This window comes from Propithecus coquereli, unplaced genomic scaffold, assembly GCF_000956105.1.
Source record: "Propithecus coquereli isolate 6110/MARCELLA unplaced genomic scaffold, Pcoq_1.0 Scaffold235, whole genome shotgun sequence".
In the NCBI taxonomy this organism is placed as follows: domain Eukaryota; kingdom Metazoa; phylum Chordata; class Mammalia; order Primates; family Indriidae; genus Propithecus; species Propithecus coquereli.
The window spans coordinates 2,710,464-2,737,197 of NW_012147897.1; the positions used below are offsets into that span (position 1 = coordinate 2,710,464).

Below are 26,734 nucleotides of genomic sequence, written 5' to 3' on the forward strand. Positions count from 1 at the left end.
TTTTGGGTATATACCCCAAAGAACTGAAAGCATAGATTAGAACAGATATTTGTAAACCAATGTTCACAGCCAACAGCCAGAAGGTGGAAGCAGCCCGAGTGCCCATTTACAGAAGAAGGATAATCAAAATGTGGTATATACATACAATGGAATATTACTGAGTCTTCAAAAGGAGGGAACTCTGACACATGCTACAACATGGATGAAGTCTGAGGACATTATGTTTAATGAAATAAGCCAGTCACAAGAAGATAAAAACTGTGATTTCACTTATATGAGGTACTAAGAGTAGTCAAATTCATGGAGACAGAAAGTAGAATAGTGATTGTCAGAGGCTCGGTAATGGGGAATTATTGTTTAAGGGGTACAGAGTTTTACTTTTGCAAGATGGAAAGAGTTCTGAAGATGTATGGTGGGGATGGTTCCACAACAATGTGAATGTACTTAATGCCACTGAACCGTATACTTAAAAATGGCAAATTGGCATCCGGGCGAGGTGGCTCATGCCTGTAATCCTAGCACTCCGGGAAGATTGCTTGAGGTCAGGAGTTCGAGACCAGCCTGAGCAAGAGTGAGACACCATCTCTACTAAAAATAGAAAGAAATTACCTGGGCAACTAAAAGTAGAAAAAATTAGGCACGGTGGCAGATAACTGTAGTGCTAGCTACTTGGGAGGCTGAGGCAGGAGGATCACTTGAGCCCAGGAGTTTGAGGTTGCTGTGAGTTAGGCTCACTCCACAGCCCTCTAGCCTGGGCAACAGAGCAAGACTTTGTCTCAAAAAAATAAATAAATAAAAAAGGGACATTGGCATATTTTAACACACACACAAGCAAAAACAAAAAGCATAGTCCCTCTGGCATATAATGCAAGAAAAATAATTTTTTTAACCCAGTTTCATGGTATATCAGCCACCATAGCTAAAAGGCACATATTAATTAAAATGGCATTAAGTGTAAAAAAATGAATTATATCCACATGTATTTACCTAAAGCACTGTCCATGATATATTAAATACAAATAATATTTATGTGAGCATAGATATCTAATAGGAGAAGGCAGAAGGAGAATAATAAAGACTAGAGAATAGTGAAAATGACTGACTTGCTTTTTATATACCTCTGTACTTTTTGAACTATTAGGATAAGCATGTTTTACTTTTTAAATTAAAAATCCAAAAAAGAAGAAACAAAACAGCCTCAAAGATTTCTTTATTTCTTGCTACATATAAGCACTTATTTGGCTACTATTTCTGATGTTCAAACATACAAAGGCATCAAGGTTTACATATTAAGGTTACAAGGAATGGACAGTCAGGATTGGGGTTCACAGTAGAACCATTACTTAATTAAAGTATCAAATACTTACTACATGCTGAACACTATGCTAAGCTTTTTGACAGGAAATGAAGGACACAAGTCTCTGCTTTCAGTAGTGCACAATCTAGAGTGAAGAACTACCACAATGAGATGCCAGGTGCAGGGGGCCCTGTGAATGTGGAAGAGGCCACCGGAGAGGAGGGCCAGGGAAGGTTCCCTGCGATACAATGAGTCTAAAGTAGAGGTTTCCTATACAGTCAAGTTCCACTTCCTAATGAATTAAAGGAATTTCTCTTGAGCATTATCACCAACATTCTAAAACTGACTCTCCTCTTAACTACTGTTTCCCTAATAAAATTCTATAGAACTGTATATGTATCAAAATACCACTCTGTATCCCACAGATGTATAATTGTTAAGTGTCAATTAAAAATAAGAGGAAAAAAATTCCATAGAATTGTGAGGAGTTCCAGAAGAATAAACTGTACATTTTTCCTGCCACATTTATTGCCTCAACTTCAAAGCCCCTGAAATAGTCTCATTTGTAACTATTATTGTTGTTATTATTATTATTTTTTTTAGAGACAGGGTCTCACTCTGTCCCTCAGGCTGGAGTGCAGTGGTGTGATCATTGTTCACCACATCCTCAAACTCCTGGGCTCAAGTGATCCTCCCACCTCAGCCACCCAAGTAGCTGGGACTACAGATGCGTGCCACCACGCCTAGCTAATTTTTTAAAAAAATTTTTTTGTTGAGATGGGGTCTTGCTATGTTGCCTAGGCTGGTCTTGAACTTCTGGCCTCAAGTGATTCTCCTGCCTTGGCCTGCTGGGATTATAGGCATGAGCCACCATGCCTGGCCCTTACAACTATTTTTTTTTTTTTTTTTGAAACAGAGTCTCACTCTATTGCCCGGGCTAGAGTGCCATGGCGTCAGCCTAGCTCACAGCAACCTCAAACTTCTGGGCTCAAGCAATCCTTCTGCCTCAGCCTCCCGAGTAGCCGGGACTATAGGCATGCGCCACCATGCCCGGCTAATTTTTTCTATATGTTTTTAGTTGTCCAGCTAATTTTTTCTATTTTTAGTAGAGACAGGGTCTCGCTCTTGCTCAGGCTGGTCTCGAACTGCTGACCTCGAGCAATCCTCCCGCCTCGGCCTCCCAGAGTGCTAAGATTACAGGCGTGAGCCACTGCGTCTGGCACCTTACAACTATTATTGAAAATTCTCCATAACCGAGTGAGGTAATCTTGTGCCTCATTTTATAAATTCTTCATCTATGGTCAGTCAGGTCAGTGGAAAAAGAGGTTCAGATCTTGACCTCTCAAATTTCAGATTTGATTCTATTGTTTCTAATAGGACACTGTATCACATAAAGGAATCATGCAGAAATTGTCATAAAGCTAACTTTAAACATACTTTTACATACTTAGAAGACACTGCCTTCATATTCTAGGAAAGGTTATAGACATTTAAAAAAAACTGTCGGTATTACAAAAAACAAAACACTCATATGTTTATAAAAATGTGGGTAGAGGCTGGGTGTGGCGGCTCACACCTGTAATCCCAGCACTCTGGGAGGGGGAGGTGGGAGGATTGCTTGAGGCCAAGAGTTTGAGACAAGCATGGTCAACAACATAGCAAGACCCCGTTTCTACAAAAAATTAAAAAACTAGCCAGGAATGGTGGTATATACCTATAGTCCCAGCTACTAGGGAGGCTGAGGTGGGAGGATCCTCTCAGGTGGGAGGATCACTGTGAGTTATGGTTGCACCACTGCACTCTAGCCTGGGCGACAGAGCACAACCCCATCTCCAAAAAAAAAAAAAAAATGTGGGTAAAGAACAAGTTTCCAAAAATATATACAGAATGCTAATATGTACTATGCTTTGGCACTGGGAATTAATCCAAAACATTTTATAATATCTTGGCAACAATGGTTGATATTAAACATTCCTTTCTCCCCTCCCTTTATTTTGAGTTCATTTTTTGATTCTCATGGGAGGGCATAAAAGGCTGCAGTGACAGCAACAGAGGTCACTGTCAAATGCTTCTGCTTTGCCCTACCAGCTTTCCAAAGCATATCATCCTACAACAATTTCTTCCGTTTTCCTCTTCCATCCTCTTAATTGTTAACAATGTTTTCTTGACCCTGCATTTCTAAAATCACATCCTTCCTCTGTTTCTTAAGGACTGCTCTCTCATCCCTTTTTCTTCCTGTCACTTGACAGGACTTCAATCAAAACTATTCTTTCTAGCTGTACTTGTATTTTTTCTTCCTTAGATGTTGTAAAATGCTTACTCTTGTTGCAAGGGCAGATAAGAAGAATCTTTTTGAGTTGGTTTTAGTAGCCATCTTCTTGTACTCAGCAAAATAACCTCTGGAGGGCTTAGCTTTGTGGTGCTGTCATGAAGTAGAAAACGGTGGGTCCCAGGGTCTGGCAGACTTGTCTGAATGTTGACTATGCCACTTACTTGCGTGACCTTGGGCGAATTATTTAACTTCTCAACTTCAATGACTACATCTCTCTAATGAAGATAATTACTTCTTCATAGGGTTAACATAAGGATTAAATGAGGTAATATTAATATATTTAAAATTCCTAACACATGCTCAGTGCTGTGGGGTTACTGAATAAATCATTAGCTTTTGTTGTTTTTATGAGGAAGGGAGACTCTAGATAAAGAATCTGGTAATGTTCAATATAGAGGAAGGCAGTTCCTTAATACTGACCAGTAGAACCTCTGAACTCCGTTGCACAGAGAAGTGACCCAGTGAACATTATTCCAACTACAACATCTTATAAAAGATGACATTAAAAATATCAGGAAAATGGATTTTTGCTTCCAGGCCAGATGGAGTATCAGGGACCAGATTTAATCTCCTATCAGAAAAAACTGAAAAAGTGTTCAAATATATGAAAGAATAGTTTTTAAGACACTGGATATCATCCATGAAGGCAAGTGATCCTTGGGGGATGGGAAACAAACAGCTCCCACAACTTACAGTGTGCAGAAAGTGTCTAGGCTGAGACAAGGGGAGAAGAAACCCATGATCTCTCTGGACTGAGGACATCAAAGTAGGAATTCAGGAAGGCCAAAGTGGCTAGAATTCAGACCGTAGAGTACAGTAGTCCCCCCTTATCCTGGGTTTTGTTTTCCAAGATTTCAGTTACTTGCACAATCGCGGTCTAAGAATATTAAATGGAAAATTCCAAAAATATACAATTCATAAATTTTAAATTGCATGCCATTCTGAGCAGCGTGATGAAACCTTGCACCGTCCACCTCAGGCCTATCCTGATATGAATCATCCCTTTGTCCAGTGTATCCATGCTATGCATGTTTCCTGCCCGTTAGTCACTTAGTCATCTTAGTTATCAGACTGATGACATATCGCAGCGCTGTGTTCAAGCAATCCTTACTTTACTTAGTAATGGCCCCGAAGCGTAAGAGTAGTGATGTGGCATATTGTTATAATGGTTCTATTTTACTATTAGCTATTGTTGTTAATGTGCCTAATTTATGTTAATGTGCTTAATTTATAAATTAAACTTTGTCCTAGGTATGTATGTATAGGAAAAAACACAGTGTATATAGGGTTGGATACTATTCACAGTTTCAGGCACTCATTGATAGTCTTGGAATGTATCCCCTGCCGATAAGGGGGGACTATGGTAATGAAGAAGAGTGAAATGTGTAGCAAGAGCTTGGGAAATCTGCAGAGGGTCCCCCTAGTCTTCAGCTGAGCATTGATCAGTACATGTATGTGCAGAAACTATCCACAGCCAGGGATAGAACTACCAAAAAGGACTGAAAAATAATCCTCAGAGCTCACACAGGTTTGAGAATAACACCTGCTCCCTCCTAAAAGAGAAAACCTCATAAGGCACGGGGTGTTAGGTAGAGTACTCAGAAGATCAGTAAGGACACCAAAGACTTGAACAACACTATCAACTACCTTGACTTAATTGACATTTATAGAACATAACCCCTAACAACAGAAGAATATACATTCTTTTCTTTTCAAGTACACATGGAAAATATGCTGTATACTGAATCACAAAATACATTTAAAATGATACATTTAAAAGGATTCAAGTATGTTATTTAACCACAATGGTAATAAATTAGAAATCAATAATAGAAGATATCTGGAAAATCCCCAAATATTTGCAAACTCAATAACATACTTCTAAATAACCCATCATTCAAAGACTAAGTCAAAAAGCAAATTTGAAATATTTTGAACTGAATGAAAATAACACAACTTATTAGGATTTGTGCAACGGACCTAAAGCAATACTTACAGGGAAATGTTTAGCACCAAATGACTATATTAGAAAAGAAGGAAAGTTTCAAATCAATGACCAACTTCTACCTTAAAAATTAGAAAAGAGCGAGTTAAATCCAAATTAAACAGAAGAAAGGAAATAATAAAATCCTGAGCAGAAATTAATAAAATAGAAAACAAGAAAACAACAGGGAAAAATCAATGAAATGAAAAAACTGGTTCTTCATGGAGATCCATCTAGTTGATAAACCTCTAGCAGAATGATCAGAAAAAAAGAGAGGAGACACAATCAATATCAGGAATAAGAGAGGATTCCTGTGATGCCCTCTGGATTCTCCAGATAATCAAAGGATAAAGGATCAAGGAATATAAGCAACTTTTATGGTAATAAATTTGGTAACTTAGATGGAATGTACAAATTCCTTTAAAGAGACAAATCATCAAAGTCCACTCGAGAACAACCTGAATAACCCTGTATCTACTAAAGAAATTGAGTTTTTTTGTTTTTTTTTTTTTGAGACAGAGTTTCACTCTTTTGCCTGGGCTAGAGTGAATGCCGTGGTGCCAGCCTAGCTCACAGCAACCTCAGACTCCTGGGCTCAAGCAATCCTACTGCCTCAGCCTCCCAAGTAGCTGGGACTACAGGCATGCGCCACCATGCCCGGATAATTTTTTTTCTATATATTTTTTAGCTGTCCAATTAATTTCTTTCTATTTTTGGTAGAGACAGGGTCTCGCTCTTGCTCAGGCTGGTTTCGAACTCCTGAGCTCAAACAATCTGCCCACCTCGGCCTCCCAGAGTGCTAGGATTACAGGCGTGAGCCACCATGCCCGGCCAAAATTGAGTTTTTTATTTAAAAACTCCCATAAAGAAAACTCCATGACCAGACAACTGGTCTGATGAATTTTACCAAAGAGTTACGAAAGAAAAAAAATTCCACACAATTCTACAAAAGGCTTGTAGAAAGTTGAAGAGGAGGGGATGCTTTGCAAATCATTCTTTAGATAAGCATTATAACAAAATCAGACAAAAACATTACAAGAAAATGAACAGAGATGCAAAAATGCTTATCAAAATTTTAGCAAATCAATTCCAATCAATATATAAAAAGGATACTATATCATGACCCACATGGGGTTTACCAGGAATGCAAAGTTCGTTTACTATTTGAAAAATCATCAATGCAACTTCATCATATTAATAGATTATGAAAGAACATCTGATAAGACCCAACATCTATTCCTATCAGCAAACAAAACAGAAATAGAAGAAATTTCTTCAATGTGATAAAGGGTAAAAACCCTACTGCTAACATCATACTTTAAAAGTGAAAGACTAAATGCTTTCTCCCCAAGTTCAGAAATAAGGCAAGGAAGTCTGTCAACTCTCACCAATTCTATTCAGCATTTTATTGGAGATTCCAGTTGTTATAGTAAGGGGGGGTAAAAGAATCCAAATTGGAAAGGAAGAAGTAAAACTGTATTTGCAGGTTACAAGAATGTATAAAAAATCCTATGGAATCTACAAAAAAAAGCTACTAGAACTAATAGTGCGTTTAGCAAGGTTGTAAGATATAAGATCAATATACAAAAATTAATCATATTTTTCTATATTAGCAATGAATAATCAGAAATTTAAATTTAAAAATCATTTACAATAGTGTCAAAAATTATGAAATAGGGATAAGTCTCACAAAGGATGTATAAGGTCTATATACTGAAAACTGCAAAACATTGCTGAGAGAAATTAAAGTCCTAAATACATGGAGAAGTATTTTTGTTTATGGGTTGGAAGAATCAATATTGTTATGCTGTCAATTGTCTTCAAATTGATCTACAGATTCAATGTAATCCTAATAAAAAAGCCTGGTAGGCTTTTTTGGTAGAAAACTGATTTAAAAATTCATATGGAAATGCAAAGGACCTAGAATACCCAAAACAACTTTGAGAAAGAAAACAGTTGGAGGACTTACACTACCTGACTTCAAGACTTATAAAATTACAGTAATTACAGCAGTGTAGTACTGGTATCAAGCTAGACAAATACATCAATGGAATAGAACATAAAGTTGAGAAATAGACTCACACATATATGATTAATTGACTTTTTGACAAAGATGCAAAGGCAATTCAGTGGAGATAGGAGAGTCTTCCAAAAAATGGACAAAAAAAGAGAGAGTTAAAAAAATGAACGTTGACTCATTCTTTTAACCATATTCAAAGATTAACTCATACTGGATCATAGATTTAAACGTAAAATCTAAAACTATAAAACTTCTAGAAGAAAACACAGGAGAAAATATTTATGACCTTGTGTTAGGTAAAGATTTCTTAGCTACCACACCAAAAGTGTGAACCACAAAAAGACAAAAATTAGTAAGTTGCATTTCACCGAAATTCAAAATTTATACTCTTTGAAAAATATTGCTAAGAAAATGAAAAGGTAAGTCATAGACGGGGAGAAAATTATGTAAATCATATCTGATAAAAGATTTGTATCCAGAGTATAAAAAGAACTCTTAAAATAATAAAAACAGCCCAATAAAAAATGGGTAAAAGATATGAACTGATATTTATCAAAGAAAATATACACATGTAAATAAACACATGAAAAGATGCTCAGCATTATTATGGAAATGCAAATTAAAACTCCAATGATGTACTACTTCACACCTGTTAGAATCTCCAAAATTAAAAAGACTGACCATACTAAATATTGTCAAGGCTGTCGAACAACTGGAACACTAGTATCCTATTGATGGGACTATAAAATGGTACAACTACTTTGGAAAACAGTTCGTTTCTTAACATGTTAAACATATAACTGTTATATGACCCAGCCAAAGCATATATTCATAGTACTTTTACTTGTAATAGTCTCAGACAACTCAAATGTCCATCATCAGGTACATGAATAAAGAAACTGTGGTACCCATACAATGGAATACTACTCAGCAATTAACATAAATGAACTACTGATACATACAACAACATGGATGATCCTCAGAATAATCACGCTGAGTGAAAGAAGCCAGACAAAAAGAGTACATATTATATGAATCTGTGTACATAAAATTCTAGGGAATGCAAATTCATGTATAGTGACAGAAAGTAGATCAACAGTTGACTGAGGACAGGAAGGACAGATTACAAAGGAGCATGAGGAAAACTTTTAGGGGTAATGGATATGTCCATTATCTTAATTGTGGCGATAATTTCACTGGCATATAAAAATATCAAAATATATCAAATTGTGCATTTTAAATATGTGCAGTCTGTTGTATGTCAATTATACATAAGTGAAGTTGTTTAAAATATCAATAAAGCTTGGGAATTTTAATGTCAACTGGTTACACAGTACTTGAAAATGCTACAAGACTGTTAATTACATTAGAAATAGCACTTTCAATGATGATTGAAAGGTGCTTAAAAAAATGAATGTACGGCAATTAAAATGAATCATGACAAAGATTAGAGGAATAAAGGGTAACCCCCGGAGAAAGGGAGTATGGCAAACAGCAGGGCTTTAGAGGCAGACACATCTGGGTTCAAACACCAGCTCTCCTCACTTACAAATAGTGTGTCCTCAGGCAAGATAGTTAATTCCTCCAAGTTTATCTCCTCATCTGTAAATACACTTGGGATTGTGGTGCTCATTAATTGTGTTCACATAGATGATACACAAATGTGCCTGACACAGCACCTGGACACATAATATATCCTTTATCAATGTGAACTCCCTCCTTGGTTGGTAGAACTGGAATAAATTGCTTATCTTGAGGTTCAAATGAATATTTTTGGACATGTACTAGGTATAGGGAACTGTGTGAGGCACTTTACTTATTATGGCTACGCAGAAAGTCAAAGAATATAAGGAGAGATATTTCTCTTACAGGTGAAATTCTCTACATCTTTTCAACGCCCATCTTTTGGTCTTGGCTGTCAGTAAGTGTGACTGGTTCTCTCAATCTGTGAACGCTAACTCAATAGACATAACTCAGCTTGCTAATTCTTGGCACCTAGCAAAGGGTCTCATGAGGGCTCAACACATGCTTATTGAATTGAATTAAACTGATCCTACTGGGAATTTGAAATGACAATTTCACTAAAAGTATGGGCATTTTGAGTAGGGAGTTTAGTTTAATAAAAAGACCATTCATTGTCCATTTGGAAATACTGTAAATATGAAGGTAACTGAAGATTTTTGAAAGTGCTTTCTATTATTTTCAACAGTTTACATTTATTTCATTACAAAAATCCATTATTTCTTTTCTTTGAAATTAGCTCAAGGCAACAAACAGATTTTCATATTTCAAAAACAAAGTCCATTGGACTGTAAGTACTATGAGGCAGTACTGAGGCAGCTGGGAACCAAAATGCCATACAAAAGATTAAAAATATTTAATCTGCTTGCCTTTTAGCCACATTATTCAGCCTGGTCTTCATAATGAGTGGAGACAGGATTTATTTCCATGCAACTCTACAGATGCTCACACTTTTAGGGAGGCTGTACGACAAAGGAGACTGTCAGTTTGTCTTTGTATTACACAACAGTTGCAGGAAGTGGCTGAAAACAGGGAAGTGGTGTAAACATTGTCAGCTATAGTTTGAAAATCTAAGAAAAAAAGAATAGAAAGAATAAAAATAAACTAACCTCAAACAAAAGTTTATAGATCTCTGACCCTGTAATCCCACTTCTAAGAATGTATATTAAAAAAAATCCCCAATATGGAAAAAAGAAATACATAAAAATATGTTTTATAGAGTATTATTTAGAATAGTGAAAATCTGGAGGCACTCTACATATCGAACCTATAAGGGAATATTAATAGTTAAGTAAATTAGCATACACCTTCCAGATGAAACACTATTATGGACATTAAAAGAACCATAAAGATCACCCAGCAACATGGAATGTTAATATAAAAAAATGTACAAAATTAACTTTATTATAAATATGTTTAAAAAGAGTAGCAGAAAGAGGCCTATATCAAAAAATCATGTTGTATACTGTAAATATGTATAATTTTTACTTGTCAATTTAAAAATAAATAAATAAAAGAGGAAAGAAATAGAGCAAATTGCTGACTGTGCTGTTATAAGGATGGAGCTATTGATCATTTTCTTCTCTCTTGTATTTTCTATTTTTTTGGTAATCTGTTTATGTAACTTTTCTATTGTAAAATTAATATAATTTCAAAAGTTAGGTTGTCAACTGAGTATGGGTTTTGAGTAAGAGAAGCAGGACAACAAGAGAAGGGCGGGTGAGTAACAGCAGGCTGACTGGGTCTCTGGCAGCAATCTGGCCACGGAAGCTGCACGCAGGCTCCGTTACTCCTCAACTGAGTAACTGTATCAGTAGACTGCTCTCCTTTTAGAAAAATGTTGCTATATTCTGGGATTCTTTCCTTTTTTACTTCCCAATCCTATATTCTATACCACAGCATGATACAGAAGGCAAAGAGTTATTAATAATACGCAAGTATAGTTCCTTCTTCATTCTATAAGGTAAATAGACTTTATTATTTAAAAAAATTTATCTTCCATAAGGCACTTTTCAGTTATAAAGTTAATGTCTAACAGTAGTATTAACCATGTTTTCCAGATGACTAATGCTTTTGTTGGCATCTGTAATGGAAGAAATAATTGGGTCCCCAGAATGTGTATTCTGCTTCATGTTCCCCAGCCAGTTAGCTGTCAGTGTGAAGATAGACCTTTTCTAAATTATTTCAGTGCTGTTATTTAAAAGCAGATTAAATAAATATTGGGTTAAGCTATTTTGTGCCTACATCTCCCCTTTATTTATATTGTTAGTAGATCTTCCACAAAATATAATCTCTCAGGTCAAAGACACAGGCTCCTTAAGACTGACTAGAGAGCGGGAAACAGTGGGACGCGATTGCAAAATGCTCCCTTCATAAAGGATGTGACATGTCTCTAAATGAGCTGATATCTTTGGATAGGTCTCAAAAATATCCAATTTATTCAACACTGAATATATGCCACTGTAGTAAATGTTGGCACATCTCCGTCATTCCCTTCCTTCATACTCAGATGCCTTTCTTTAATGCCTGTTAAACTTCAAGGATTATCTCAAATGACATTTCCTTCATGAGGCTAACTTTCTTCCCTATTCTTCTAGCTGATACTGAGCTTTTCTGATAGCATTTCAAAGAATCATGAGATTTTGGAGTTGGAGGGGACCTTAGAGTCATCTAACCTAACTTACTTTCAGAAACCTGAGAAAAGTGATGTTTTCCGAGGAGTCTTGGAGTCAGAAGTAAGCAATTTCGAGTTTGCTGCATGGTAGCCGAGTCCTACATCGCCCTGTATCACTAAGGTCTGTCTGCTCTCTCAGCTTCTGTGTTCATCTCCAATGTGCCCAGGAAGTACCCACAGTCAGGTGATATGTGCCTGCTCAGTTGATTTGGTTAAAAAGGTGCTACCCCAAGGAAAATCATGGGTTTGATTGGTTGGAAACAGTGCTGTTGTAGAAGCCAAAAGCAATTTTGTCCCTGGAATTTGCTGTCATCAAAAACTCTACAACAGACCAATTTGAAGTAGATCAGAATCATGACCTTTAAAAGATGAAACAGGAAGAGATATTCCATGATATGGAGCAACTCTGTTCTAATGAAAGCAGGGAAAGCTCTTCCAATCCCCAAGTCAAGTAGGTGATGTATGCTTTCCCCCCAGCTGAATTATCATTAATAGTGAAATAAAAATAAACCTTCAATAGATTGTTTTTCCTTAGAATATACACCCACGTGCAATCCATCCTTTTTAAATGTGAAAATGTGTTCCCATTAGAAAATCAGAATGCTATGTGAAAAAATTGACAAAACTTCCAGGAATGTTTCTAAACTTTGGCCAACTTCTCTAGCAAAGATGCCTTATATCTGAAGGGCACAAGCATTTTAAAGAGGAATTATGAATATAGTGAGAAGTTGGGAGATTAGAGTTTTAGCTTTTCGTTTGCCACTGTTCTACCCACCCACCTATCCATCTATCTGTTCTTGTCTTCCTTCAACAAATATTTATTAAGTACCTACTATGTGCCAGGCACTTGGCTGTGCAGAACAGTGAACCAGGCAGATATGGCAATTACATTCTAGAGAAGAAGACAGACAATAAACAAAATAAAACAATAAAGAAGACATGTTCAAACTATAATAAATACCACTAAGGAAATAAATAGGATGATAGAGTAATGGGTGGGGAGGTTGCAGCAGGAATTACTTTGGTCTAACCAGTCTTAACTAGTCTGGATGTTTATTTTCATTTACACTACAGAAGACGTCTGAGAACTTCAGAAACACTAGATTAAGTTTTCTATTCCACTACTTCCAGACAAGAAGCATATATACTCCATGAATGGGATAATGAGTTTAGAAGATAGGCATTGGTAACCCAATTAGTGATAAAACATTCTTTGCTGCTCATTAAAAAAAGCAACACGCTAGTTTTTTCCTCTCTTTCTTTTCCTGCAATAAGTTTAAATCAATTAGTGCCAGACTGAAGAAAAAACCCCAAACCACTAGCAAACCATTATCTTTAAAAAAAATTTTTGGCTATTATTAAGGTTGGCTATAGAGTCAAAGAACAGCATTCTTCAATCAAAGTCAGCCTATCATATCCAAGAAAAGAAACTGTACCGAGTGTAAAGTGCCATTACTGGTCACGGCAGGAGGGCGGGCCCATCGCTCATTTTCCAGTTCTTCCATTACTTGGTTCATGGCACTCTTTAGCCATGTGTCCACAGAAACACCAATCTGCTTTAGCAGGTCCAGCCGGGCTTCAGCTTTCAACTTAATTATCTAAGAGAACCAAGAAAATGGTCAGAAATCAAGGCACTTTTTTTTTTGGAAATTAATTGTTAGTCCCGATTTACTAATTAGAACAATCTTGATATTCACCAGCAATTCTTCCTTGACTTACACGCTAATTTTACACTTGGAGAAGAGGGAAAGAGAGGAAGAAGGGGAGAAAGAGGGAAGACAGAAAAGAGAAAGAGAAAGAGAGCGAGAGAGAGAACATGAACACAAGAATGGGAATCAGGGCCTCCTGACGATGGCAAATATCATCCTTGCATTTTGATAAGAGCACAATATTGATGATACATCAAATATAACTTAAAAGAGATTAATGTGCCATAAAGTCTGCTTTCTTTTCCTGTTTTTAAGGCTATGCCTCAGAACATCCTGAAATCCAGCATTTTTAGTAGCTTTCTAACTCATTTCCTGGACTTTTTCTTCTCCTCTATAATTCATCTTTCACAATCTCTGAATGACCTCATCATATCAGTCCCTTACTTAAAAACTTCTATTACCCCTGACTGCCTACTAAGTAAAGAATTAACATATTCTTAATTTGGAATAAAATATCTTTCACAATTTGGCTGACTTACTTCCTTCTACTACTTCTTTCCACATACTCTATGCTCCCACACCACTGTCCTACTCACTGTTCCTCCAATACATCATGTGCTCTCATGCCTTTGTCATGCCAGTCCCACTGTGTACAACGCCTTTTCATTCCTTTTTGATGCCTGGTGAACTCTTATCTTTGAAGAGTCAGTTCAAATATTAATATTATCCTTTCTACAAAGATTTTCCTAAGTATTTTTCCTCCTTCCTTAGGCAATTAATCACTCCCTTCTCTCTGCTCCTAAAGGGTTCTATTAATATATAGATCCAATTATAATGTGATAGGCATTAAATTATACTTAGCTGGTTAACTAAGAAAACCTTTTTGATATAACTGAGAGGTCCCTTATGACTTGAGCACCAATACTCAACACCATTCTCCTGTTACGTGTTTAGTAATCTTTTTTGAGTGAGTACCTACATAAAAGCAATTCTGGTTTTCCAAGAAAAGATTTTACTTTGAACAGACTCTACCACTTCAGTTGAAATTAACCTTGAAAAGACTGCCTTCAATAATACTGAGTTATGAACTATCATTTCCCTTTAATAATAATAATTTTTAATATTAAAGGGATTCTCTTTAATAATTCTAACATTCTTCAGCACAAGCTTAAAGAACTTCCCCTTTGACTTGGCCATCTTTTGTCAATTAACTTGTTTTTCGTTAACAGTAAAGTCTTTTTCCTTTTAAATTAAATTATGATGTAGCTGTCAAAAATAGTAGGGATAGAAATAAAAAGTTCCTGTTCTCCAAATTCAAGAAAGGGAATGTTGCCTGTTATCTCTCGTTCCATAAACCATAAGCAAGTATCCTTGGAACCAATTTAAAACCTGTCCTGGTCAAACATTAAGTGCTTTGCTCCAACAACTATGTCTCTGAAAGTCAGCCAATCAGTGATAGCTCCATGCTTCTGAAAGGCAGTCAACCCCAGCCTTACTCCAATAATCATGCTTCTACTTCTGCTTCTGATAATCCTCCAATCTCTAAATACCATGGCTAAAAAAGTGAGCCAATCCCCAAAACATTCCCAGTTTTGAAAACCTGCCAATCCCTATATCAGTTCCTGCTTTGTTGAAATAGAATGTGTTTTGTAAGTACCATTCTGTTTTGCTTAGCAAAGTAATAAATTCAGCTTCATTATTTCACATATTAGCGTGGTGTTCCCTTCCTTAACATTTAAGTTTCCTCCACTGAATTAATTTTTAGGACTCTCAATTGTTGGCTTTCTGTGGGACTCTCTCTCTCTCTCTTTTTTAAATCACATACATTAATAAAGTTTATTATTTTAAAACATGCTTTATGATTTTCCTTTTAATCTTGCTCCCTAACTTTAGAAATAAAAGAAGGTCTACATCTAATGTCCATGGGTAATTTTAATTTTATCATTTTTGCCAAGTCTCAAAAGTAATAATGAATAAAGCAGAGCCCTTGTTGACATGAAGTTTATCTCTTGCTAATGAAAAGTACACATATTTATCTGGGTGTTAGAGTAGTGTTTTGACACCCTCAAGAACATTAACTGTAAGAGGGAAAGGTGACCAGGCACAGGGTACTTAAAAGCTTTTGGCCCCAGGTTGCATTTTTTTTTTAAAGCTTCTTGTCTTTTGTTGCTTGCAAATAAGATCTTCAAATTTTCTGCACTATAAGAGTTTCTTTCTTGGTATTTTCATGATGGGGGAACAGAGTGGAGTGTTTGCTGGAAGATGGGGGAGAGGGAATTACTCTCTCACACAGCTGAGAGTGAGTTGCCTTTTGATCTTTCTCCTTGGCAGAACACAGCCACAGGAGACACAGAATAGGTGATTTCTAACTAATTCATAGTTTCAGTTCATCTGAAGTGACTGTTGTACTTACCCTGGTTTCCAGGACTCTCTCCTGTTACCTTTTCTGGTTTTTCTCCCATCTCACTGGCTAATCCATCCCTGCCCACCTTTTACTGTGAGAGTGTCCTGCATGACTCATATTCACCTACTCTATGGTTTTAAAGATAGTCCATCAGAATTGACTCCCACTGGATCTCTTCAGTCATGACCTCCCTGCTGAGCGCAGATATTCCTACGCCCTGCCCTCCTGATTCCTGCCTCTGAACATGCCTAATAGTATCTCAAATGCAACACGTCCAGAGCATCTCTTTTTTTAAAATTTCAAAATATTAAGGGGGTACAAATGCTTTTGTTACATGGATAGCTTTTGTAATGCTTGAGTCAGGGCTATTATTAGTGTGCCCATCACCTGAATAGCGTTCACTGTACCCATTAGTTTGCCCCTCCCCTCCCCCCACCTCCCCCCTCTGTGGGACTCTTGGACAAACAAGTGCACTCACTGATCCCTTTGGTACACAATTTTGATCACCCTCTGGATTCTCTGCTTGGGGAATTGGTATCAAAGACAAATCTGTGCTCTGACTTGCCTTACTGGGATTTCAATGCTGAATTAATTATGTTATTCTAAGTTTTTAATCATATAGATTTTTAGAAATTGAGATAAAATTCACATTATATAAAATTCACCATCTTAACCATTTTAAAGTGTACAATTCAATGGGCTTGGGTATCATACAGATCTTTATATAACATAATCAGAGTTTTTAGCTTACAGGCATACCATTTAGTAAATACTTTTACAAAAATCTGTTTCTTTTTTTCATCATTTCTCTTTCTTTGGTAAAAACCTTATTGACATATAGCTCACATATCATACACTTCACTTACTTCAAGCCTGCAATTCAATGATTTATACTATATTCATAGTACATGCAACCATCAATGCAAAAAATTTTAGAACATTTTGTCACCTCCAAAAGAAACCCTGTATCATTGAGCTGCTGCTCCCTTATGCCCCCGTTTCCTACAGCCCCAACAACCACTAGTCTACTTTCAGTCTCTATTGATTTACTAATCTGGAAATTAAATATATATGAAATCATATAATATATGGTCTTTTGTGACTAGCTTCTTTTTCTTAGCATGTTTTTAAGATTTATCCGTGCTCTAACATGTTTCATTACCTCATTCTTTTTAATAGTCAAATAACACTCTATTGTATGGATACATCATTTTTGTTTATTCATTCGTCATTTTATGGACATTTAGGTTGTTTCTATTTTTAGCTATCATGAATAATATTGTTATAAACATTTGTGTGCAAGTTTTGGTGTGGACATATGTTTTCATTTCTCTTGGGTATACACCTAGGACTGGCATTGCTGGGTCATAGAGTAATGCTAAGTTTAACCATCTGGGGAAATGCCCGACTTTTTCAAAGTGGTTATACCATTTGATCCCACCAGTAGGGTATGGGGGTTTCTCTATATCCTGGTAAAGACTTAATGTCTGCCTTTTGATTCTAGCCATTCTAGTGGGTATGAAGTGGTATCTCGCTGTGGTTTTGGTTGCATTTGCTTGATGACTAATAATGTCAAGTATCTTTTCATGTGCTTATCAGTCATTTGTACATCTTCTCAGAGACAGGGTCTCGCTCTATCACCCAGGCTGGAATGCAGTATGTGATCATCATTCACTGCTGCCTCAGACTCCTGGGTTCAAGCAATCCTCCCACCTCAGCCTCACAAAGTGCTGATGTTACAGGCGTGAGCCACTGCACCCAGCTATTGTAAAACTTGTTATGTATTCTAGTAACAGGTCCCTTATCAGATATGTGATTTGCAAATATTTTTTCCCATTCTGTGGGTTTTTTATTTTCTTGATAGTGTTCTTTGAAGCATGTACGTTTTAAATGTTGATGAAGTCCAATTTATCTAGTTTTCCTTTTGTTGCTTGGGCTTTTGTTATCATATATGAGAAACTAATCGAAGGTCACAAAGATTTACCACTATGGTTTCTTGTAAGAGTTTTATACTAGCTTTAGCTGTTACATGTAGGTGTTCATTTTGAGTTAATTTTTGTATGAGATGTGAGGTAGGGGTTGTTAAAATAATTAACTGGGAAGTCATTACACTGAGGTAGCTCCAGCATCCTGGGTTTCTAAGTTACTAACTAGGGACTTTCCACTGGAATGATGCAAATAAGCCTACTTTGCTTTGCTTCCAAGTTCACCCTATAAAGGCCTTCCCCTTGTGTTTCTCTGGCAGAGCCCTGAACTGTTACTTTAGTAGGGAATCAATAATGGTAGATAATGATATTTGCCATCTTTAGTACCTTAAAATAAAATACCCCAAAAAAACACTTTTCTTATATGTACTAGGAACTATATTATCATACTATTTCATGAAATCCACAAAACAATTCTGGGGTGGATATTATAAACTTCATTTTATAGATGAGAAAAATGACTTAATCAAGGTCATACTGACTGTGGAAAATTGTTATATTAATGGTTCCCAAAGAATTATGCTTCCTGGTATTCATGTAGTCCCCTCCCACCTTGATTCTGGGCTTGTCCATTGATTTTCTTTGGCTAATGGGGCATTTGTCAATTTAATAGAAGCAGAGGCTCCTCAGCAAGTGCTACTAGGACTTGACTTTTTGGAATGTGCCACCACCATGTAAGGAAGCCAAATGTCAACTCTTTAGGGATGAAAGACCATGTGGGGGAAAAAGCCCAGCCATCCCAGCTAAGCCCAGCTCTCCAGTTGACTCTCTGGCTGAATGTAGCACTTGAGTAATCTCAGGCAAAACCAGCAAAATAAATGCACAGCCAACATCCAGAATGGTGACAGATATTAAACTATTTTTGATTTTGCCATAAAGTTTGGGGTGAGACATTGTGTTCTGAGAATGTTACTTTATATTTTTAGTTTTAAAGTAACAAACACCGTCTAGTTTAGCACATTCATGGAAATAATAAGTCATTCTGCCTAAATGAAGAATCTGTGTGACTGATACCTACTACTGCTACTACTGGGAATGGGAGGAGCATTTGGTGGAGTTAGAGTACCAGACGGTGACACCATGGATGGAGGCTGGAAATGGAAAATACAAGAAACACCCTTCAGAAAACTTCTGAGACTTGTCTCAAAATAATTACTCCTGTTCCACCAAGGTCTGAAAGTGGCTTCATCCAGAACATGGAAAAACAAACAGGAAAACCTGTTCTACCACAGGCCAGTGTTTCTCACACTAGGCAAGGGCTTGCCAACCATACGTGGCCAGCACTGCAGGGTAGTGGTTTAACCATGACCCCGAATTCAGAGAAGAAAATGGCTATTCATTGCACACCCTGCCCTCATCACTACAAAGGCTGTGGATCAGATTGTGCTAGGAATGAAGTGGAAGTGGGGTTGCTGGGGTTTCTCTAGACTAGACAGATGGCAAGCCTGCTCCGATTCGGATTGCTTCCATGCGGCTGTGCCGAAAACATGCTCATATTCCCTATGCTTGCCTACGCTGCCTCTCTCCTTACCCCACAACCACTGAGGCACTTCCTCAAAAGCTCTAGAGTCTTGAAGGGCTGTTTGATTAGTTTAGATTAACCCTCACCAATACAAGAATTCCTTATATAGAGTCCTTGATAGATGCTTGTCCAGAATCTTCTCACACACTTACCGTGCTGCACTACGTCCCAGAGGTGCTTATTTTGTCACTGGGAAGATCTGACTGTTAGAAAGTATTTGCCAATACCAAACTCACACCTGCCTCCTTCCTACCTTCATCTTTTGATTCAATTTATGTTTCTTGGGGTTGCAGGGCATAAATCTGTGCTATCCCCTTTTCTCTGACTAGTCAGATACAACTAATCTGTCAATACTAATCTTAAGTTTTCTCTTCTGTGTTACCTGCTCTGACAACTCCTCCCACAGTGATTTCTGTGTCCTCCAGGTTCCTCAAGTATATAGACTACTCTGAATCTTGCCATGCGGTGACACCAGGGCTTGGCACTTAGGCGTTACTGTCTTAGTTATTCTTCAGCATTCTTTATGCCTTCCTAATGTAACCGCACCAGACCAATCTGGTTCAACCTTTTTGTAACAAAGTTGTGAGTTGTTTTTCAGCTGCCATGGACCCTGAGGTTGCAGGTCACATAACCTGAGCATGCCCAGATAAAGCAAGTATGCACCCATAGGTGGAACTTAAGTGCTCAGACCCAGGAGCAGAGACTGAATTAAGAAGTGAATACTGCATGGCAGAATTCAGGATCAAATCAGAACAAGCCCTGGTGTCAACATGGCAGGATCCAGTCAGAGCATGCTTCCTGGCATCACCCCATTGCAAGATCCTACCAGATCACAACTCGTTACCCTCTGACTATAAAACCAGCCTAACCCCCTTGTTCGGGGACACACTGCTTTGGGAACTATCCCCAGTGTGCTCCTTGCTTGTACCAAGTAATAAAACCCCCTTGCTATAACTCACGTGGCTGCTGGGTCTATTGGCCCGATACCCACCAAGCAAATGAGCCCTTCCATTTAGGAAGTAACATTAACAAGAACATAATCTCTTGAGGGCTGGTCAGTCTCATTCTTTTTAAAATGTCTACCTTCATGTCCCTTCACCATTTTGCAGTTTAGTAGAAAAACGTGTATACACAGGTCCTCCATGAACTAGCCACAACCACAATGAATTTACTTACTTTCTAACACATTTCCTTACAAAAATTCTCTAATCATATCCAACTATAAAACTATGCCCTGTGTCTTCCCCATTTGCTAATACTTTCTTGCTGCCCATCTCAACCTCCTCCCCTCTTGGTCAGGGAGTTATTAGCCCTGGGTACATGAACACTAGACATTCATACAAAATGTACATTTTTTTGTAGGAGCTTTCATACAATCCTCAAAGGGTCCCATGACTCCAAAAAAGATAAAAATCCACTACTACAATTTTTTTTTCCCCTTTCTGCTTAACTGAATCTTCCCCATTCCTAAAAGTCCAGCTTATGCCCCTAGATCCAGGGAAACTCCCAGGGTAGATTCTCTAGGCTCTGAAATTATATGTCAACTTCTCTCCCATTAATTTGACTAATTTATTATGCATTTTGTGAAAACTTTAAAATTGGTATCTTCGTTGTGACTTAATTCTTTTGTTATTTAATGTTTCATGATTGTAAAATCTTCACAGTGTGTTCAGTGCCTTTTTGTAACAGGTACTACCTTCTACAAAGCAGGTACTCAACAATACTACTGAGAACCTGAATGAAGATGGTGAATCATCTTCATCATAATCTGTGTAGAAACTCAGTTTTAAATATGTATATCACAGCTGTGACATTGTTGTTAGAGCTAGGCAAAATGCCACAATTAGCAGCCGCCTTACCTCCGCTTTACGAATATTTTCTCTAGCTTCATCTATTTTCTGTTCCAGCTCTGCTCGGCTTTGTTCTGATACAGCAACTCCATGACATTCCAGATCATTTAAAACCTATTAAAAAAATAAATAAATAAATAAAACCTATTAAATAGGAAAATAATGATGAGTGTTTTTTCTTTTCATTTTCTTTCTTTAAGCAACTAGAGTATTTAGATAATTCAAAAGGCTTCAGTGACTAGTAGACATGAATCCTTTTTTAAACCTTTAACTTTTTTCATTTATTTATTTATTTTTTTAAAATTCTGAAATAATTATAGACTCCCTAGTTGCAAAACTAGTACAGAGGGTCCTTCGACCTGGCTTCCTCCAATGGTAACAACTTATATAACTACAGTCTAGTATAAAAACTGAGAAATTGATATTGGCGCAATCCACAGACCTTATTTAGATTGCACAAATTTTAACATGCATACCTTTAATTACAAAAAAATTATGTGAATATAGAGTATTGTTGTAAAACAACTAATACAAAAATGACAAAAAAGTCTCCCTTATCCCCTCACAATCCACCATGTTTCTTCCACCCCAAGCTGATTATTGTCCCATCAATTCATATGCATCTTTCCAAACCATTTCTTATCTATTTCCATACATACTTGCACAAACAGAAGGCTTTGTTTAAAAAAAACAAAATGAGATACATAATCACTCAATGTGTCTAAGAAATCTTTTCATGTTTTCTCTTTAATTAATCTATAGGTTTAATTATTTAACAGTATCATATTTTATTTACTCTTACTCTCCTACTATTTAAAATTCCAAACTTTTCAACATTATAAATAGTACTGTACAACCTAGTCAATGACTCTTTGAACATCTATGAGAATATTTAAATAAAAACATATAAGCAAAAATCATACATTTTAATTTTAATAGACATTGCCAAATAGTCCCCAAAAGGTTGTACCTACTCTTCTACTAATAGTGTGTGAGAGTATGTTTCCCTATATTTTACCAACATTGTATACTGTCAATCTTTAAAACCCTGCCAATATGATATCTTTTAAAAAGATCTCATTATTTTCATTTTTATTAATGTGTCTTTGATTAACAGACAGCATCCTTTCATATATTGTTGGCCATCTGTATTTCTAATTCTATAAACTTGCAGCTCATATCTTTTTATCCATTTTTATGCTTTGTCTTTTTAGCTTACTTTATTGTAAGAACACAGTATATAATACATGTAACATACAAAATATGTGTTAATTGACTGTGTTATCAGTAAGGCTTCCAGTCAACAGTAGGCTATTAGTAGTTAAGTTTTGTGGGAGTCAGAAGTGGTATGTGGATTTTCGACTGTTTGTGGAGTTGGTGCCCCTAAACGTGTTGTTCAAGAGCCAACTGTAGTCTCAATTCTGACTGGGTCATAACTTGAATGTGTCCCAACTCTATGTAAACCCTGGGAATTACCCAGCTTATATCTCCATTGTCATTCTTTGCCCAGTCTTTTGGATTTTACCCTATGCATGCATGGTTTAGTGTTCAGCAACAGATTGAAGGGGAAACCCATGTAGAATTCTGAAACTCTTGTCTCTCCATTTCCCTGCTGTCTGGTGCTCTGCCCTGCAAATTCATGCACCTTTGGGCTCTCTGAACTCTATCATCTCAACTCGGTGAGTCTGTGGTGCTCTGTGTGGGTTCTCCCTCCCTGCGCTGCACCGTGGAAAGGGCCTCCAGGCAGAAAACCTGGGGGGTCATAGGGCTCACTGCATTTGTTCTGTTTCTCTCAGGCGTCACACTCCTGTTACTGCCTGTTGTCCAATGTCTGAAAACATTTGTTTCATATACTTAGACCAGTTTTACAGTTGTTAATACAGGAAGGCAAGTGCGATCTGTTAATTTATCACGGTCAGAAGAATTAGCTTTAGTGTTTTAAAAAATTCTTCATTTTATTGCTTAAAATATACCTTACTAGATCAAAGCCTATTATAGGTCATACTATAAAAGTGGGGAAAGTTGTTGAAATTAGTCTGTCTCTACTTCCCAACAGAAAGATACAATCTGCTTGACAACAGAGTGAGGAAGCAGATTTATTTTTAAACTGAATGTTTACTTTCAAATATAGCCAAGCATTCTAGTGGAAAAAAATCTTTTTTTGTGCTTTACATTTTGAGGTATAAAGCTACAATAACTAATTTTACCACTATTTATTGTATGTGTGGGTGCACAGATAAGTTGTTCACAAATTCGGTGACTGAGATAAATGTATTCGAGGAACTGTACCCAAGAAACCTTGAATCTGAGTTAAATGATGAGCTGAAGCCTGATACCAGGGGGATTCTGGGTGAAGAGGTGAGTATATTTTGCATGTGAGGGGGATATGAACAGTTATGGCCAAAAGGTAGACTGTGGCAGACTATGATTTTTAAAAAATACCTACTATAATATTTCCCATTCCATGTTTTTCCAGAACTTTGCTATTTCCCCACCATGAAGTGGAATGTCTGTCTTCTCTCCCTGAAACTTGGACAGGCCTTTATGACTGCTTCAGTTAGTAAATATATGACACAAGTAACACCATGTTATTTCTGAGGCTAGGTCAGAAGGATGATACATCTTCTATTTGTTTAACTGTTGGGACTCACACTTTTGGGGCCCTGTGCTACCATTTAGGAAGTATAGCTAACCTGAAGCTGCCATGTTGGAGAGACTGTGTAGAGAGACCAGAGAGAGAGAGAGGTGTAGGAGGAGCCCCAGCTGCTCCACTTCCCAGATGTTCAAATCTTTCCAGCCTAGGCATCAGATATTTCAGTGGGGAAGCCTGTAAGATGACACCAGGACCAGCTACTAACTGATTACAAGCACGTGAGAGATCCCAAGTGAAAACTGCCAAGCAGAGACCACCCAATACTCAGAGTAGTGAGAGATAATAAAAAAAATGCTCTTGTTTTATGGCATTAAATTTGAGGTGGTTTGTTATGCAACATCAGATAAGTAGACCACTGAATCTGAGATGTCTGTAAGATCGTGAAAAGACAACTAAGCAGGCAAGAGGCTGTACGGGTACACAGTAACAAGGCCCAAGTTGGAGATACTAATTTATGATTTACTGGTAAATGGAATGATGGAAGTGGCTGAGATTGCCTATAGTGTGGGTAAAGAGTAAGAAAAGAAGATAGCTTTGTACAGAAATCTAAGGAATTTAAATATTAAATTGTAGGATGGAGAAATAGGAACCTATAGAAAAATTCAGGAATGGCCAGAGAGGCAAAAAGAAAGCCAGGACAATGTTGAGTCATGGGTGACTAGAGAAGAGAATGTTTTTAAGACAAAGGAGCTGTCAGTTGTAATGAAACTGTGAAAGGTTAAGAAAAATGAGAAATCAAAGTGTCCATTTTGGAGCTAATAACATAGACATCATTGGTTATTTTGGTAAGTTTAGTGGCAGAGAAAGCTAAAATGTTACAGGCTAAAAAATAAGTGGGAGGTGAGGATATACAGACAAGTATAGACAATTCTTCTAAGAATTTGACGTAAAGGCAAATAAAGAGGAGGATATAGGTACAAATAAACAAAATTGAGAAAAAATGTACTAAACTTAAAATAATTTCTTTGTGCTCAGAGTTTAGTTTTAAAGATATATTTTCATGGAACCTACAACTGTGTCTTCAAAAAGTTGTCTTGGGGGTTGAAAACCTACATTAATTTAACATACGTATGTCTCTTCCCCTTTCCAAAAGACTGGAACACACTGTCACTAGCCTTCTTAGGGAATTCTATGGCAAACAAATGAATTAATGTGTTGCTGCTAGAGGGCTTAAGGAATTTCCAAGGTAAGTAGGTAACAGAGAACATACTGCTGACCGTGTTGAGAAAGTACAGAAAAAACATATGTAGGATACCTTTCACATGAATAAAGCTCAACTTCTTAAGCTGGTTTGACATTTGGTTTAAGCTCAATGTAGCCAGTATTCTCTATTACACTTACCCGTTGTTGGTGAACAATGTTTTTGTGCTCACGTGCCACACGTGTGGCCCATTTCCGAGCTTCCTTATTGAGACTGTGCTCCTCTGTGGTCCCAGTTTCTGATTCTAATTGTCGGCTCTACAACACAGGAGAGAACAGAGAGAAAGTATTGCTATCCTTATTGCAACCACCATCACTTTGCAGTTGGACCGGAGGGGCCTTCACTTAATCAGCACTCAAAACACGAGGCATGCTCCACTACTGTCAGAGGCAATGTCTTGTGTCACAGAAAGCCAGCAGAAGACAAAGAAGACAGTATGAAACCATAAATGAACACAGGCTTCTTGTCTTAACATTGCTGAACATGAAAGCTTTATCTCTAATACTGTGGACTGATCTTTGGGTGTAAAGGAAGCTAAGGTAAGAAAAGAAGAAAAAAGTATTCATGCCAACCTACTAAATGATGCTAAAATCATTGCACAGATAAAAATGGAAACAATAGTTTCAATATGATTAAAGAATTATTGAAGAGAAGTGTAAAGAACAAAACAGTATATTGACAGCAACACAATCAATCCCCCCCTTCTCTCCCATCCCAAAATGCTGGGTTTCATTTAGTTAGAGGTATATCGCCAACTTTCTACCAAACCTCGAACTAATTTTTGCCTTAGTTTGTCTGGGATTTAATGTCCTCATATAAAAGATAAGGGTGTTAGGTCAAATGATCACTAAGGGTCTCTTCTAGTTCTAAAACGCTATGATTCTGTTTCACGAAGAACAAATTGCAAAATCCAAATAAACTGTGTAATAGTTAACTCCTATTGTTTAAGGTACTATGGAAAGTGCTTCACATAACTTTTATAACAACCTTATGATGTGAGTCACACACTATTTTATGGAAAAGGAAACCAAGGCTCAGAGAGGTAAAGAAATTTTTCCAGTGTGTCCGAGATATTGTGTTAACATCAATTAAACAGGTCTGATTCTAGAATCAGAGCTATTAACCACTAACCTATTTTAATTCTCTCTAAACTCAAGAACCTATGAAAAACAAACTTTATTAAAATTAATTAGGAAAGGGAATTTCTTAAATATGAATTATCCAAAGAGGATTTTTAATATAAAAAGCCAAATTTTAAATGAAAAGAATTTTAGAAATTCTTTTGCTAGGTCACATAGCTCAAAATTGATGACATAAGCACAATTTGCTAATAAACTAGATTTAAAAATTAATATTTTTGTTGGGGGACTGTGATGAGACAAGGTTGAAAAATTTTTCCTCTATGCAGACATTTCTGCTAAAGCTAGATTATATCATAATAATGACAAATGAACTAAAATAGAGCAAAATAATCAAATTTCTAATCTAACCAACTTCTAATTCATTCTTTGGGTTATTACAAATCTGGGAATCAACTTTACTATTATATTTTGCTTTGCAAATGGATTTGGGCATTCAAATTTATGTCTGTTCTCAGAAGCCAGGGACATTAAAATGTTAAACCCTGACTGCAGATGTAAAT

At 36.9% G+C, this 26,734-nt stretch overlaps 1 protein-coding gene across 1 annotated transcript in view; it reads right to left on the reverse strand.

Annotated features, from left to right (window-relative positions):
* The window catches only part of FCHSD2 (FCH and double SH3 domains 2), a 143,417-nt gene that overhangs the window by 14,371 nt on the left and 102,312 nt on the right, over positions 1–26,734 (reverse strand). The window contains exons 8-10 of the mRNA XM_012645745.1: positions 25,233–25,349; positions 21,248–21,352; positions 13,265–13,426 (exon numbers count right to left, since the gene is read on the reverse strand). Of these exons, the coding sequence (XP_012501199.1) occupies positions 13,265–13,426; positions 21,248–21,352; positions 25,233–25,349 (384 nt within the window). The remainder of the gene's footprint in view (positions 1–13,264; positions 13,427–21,247; positions 21,353–25,232; positions 25,350–26,734) is intronic.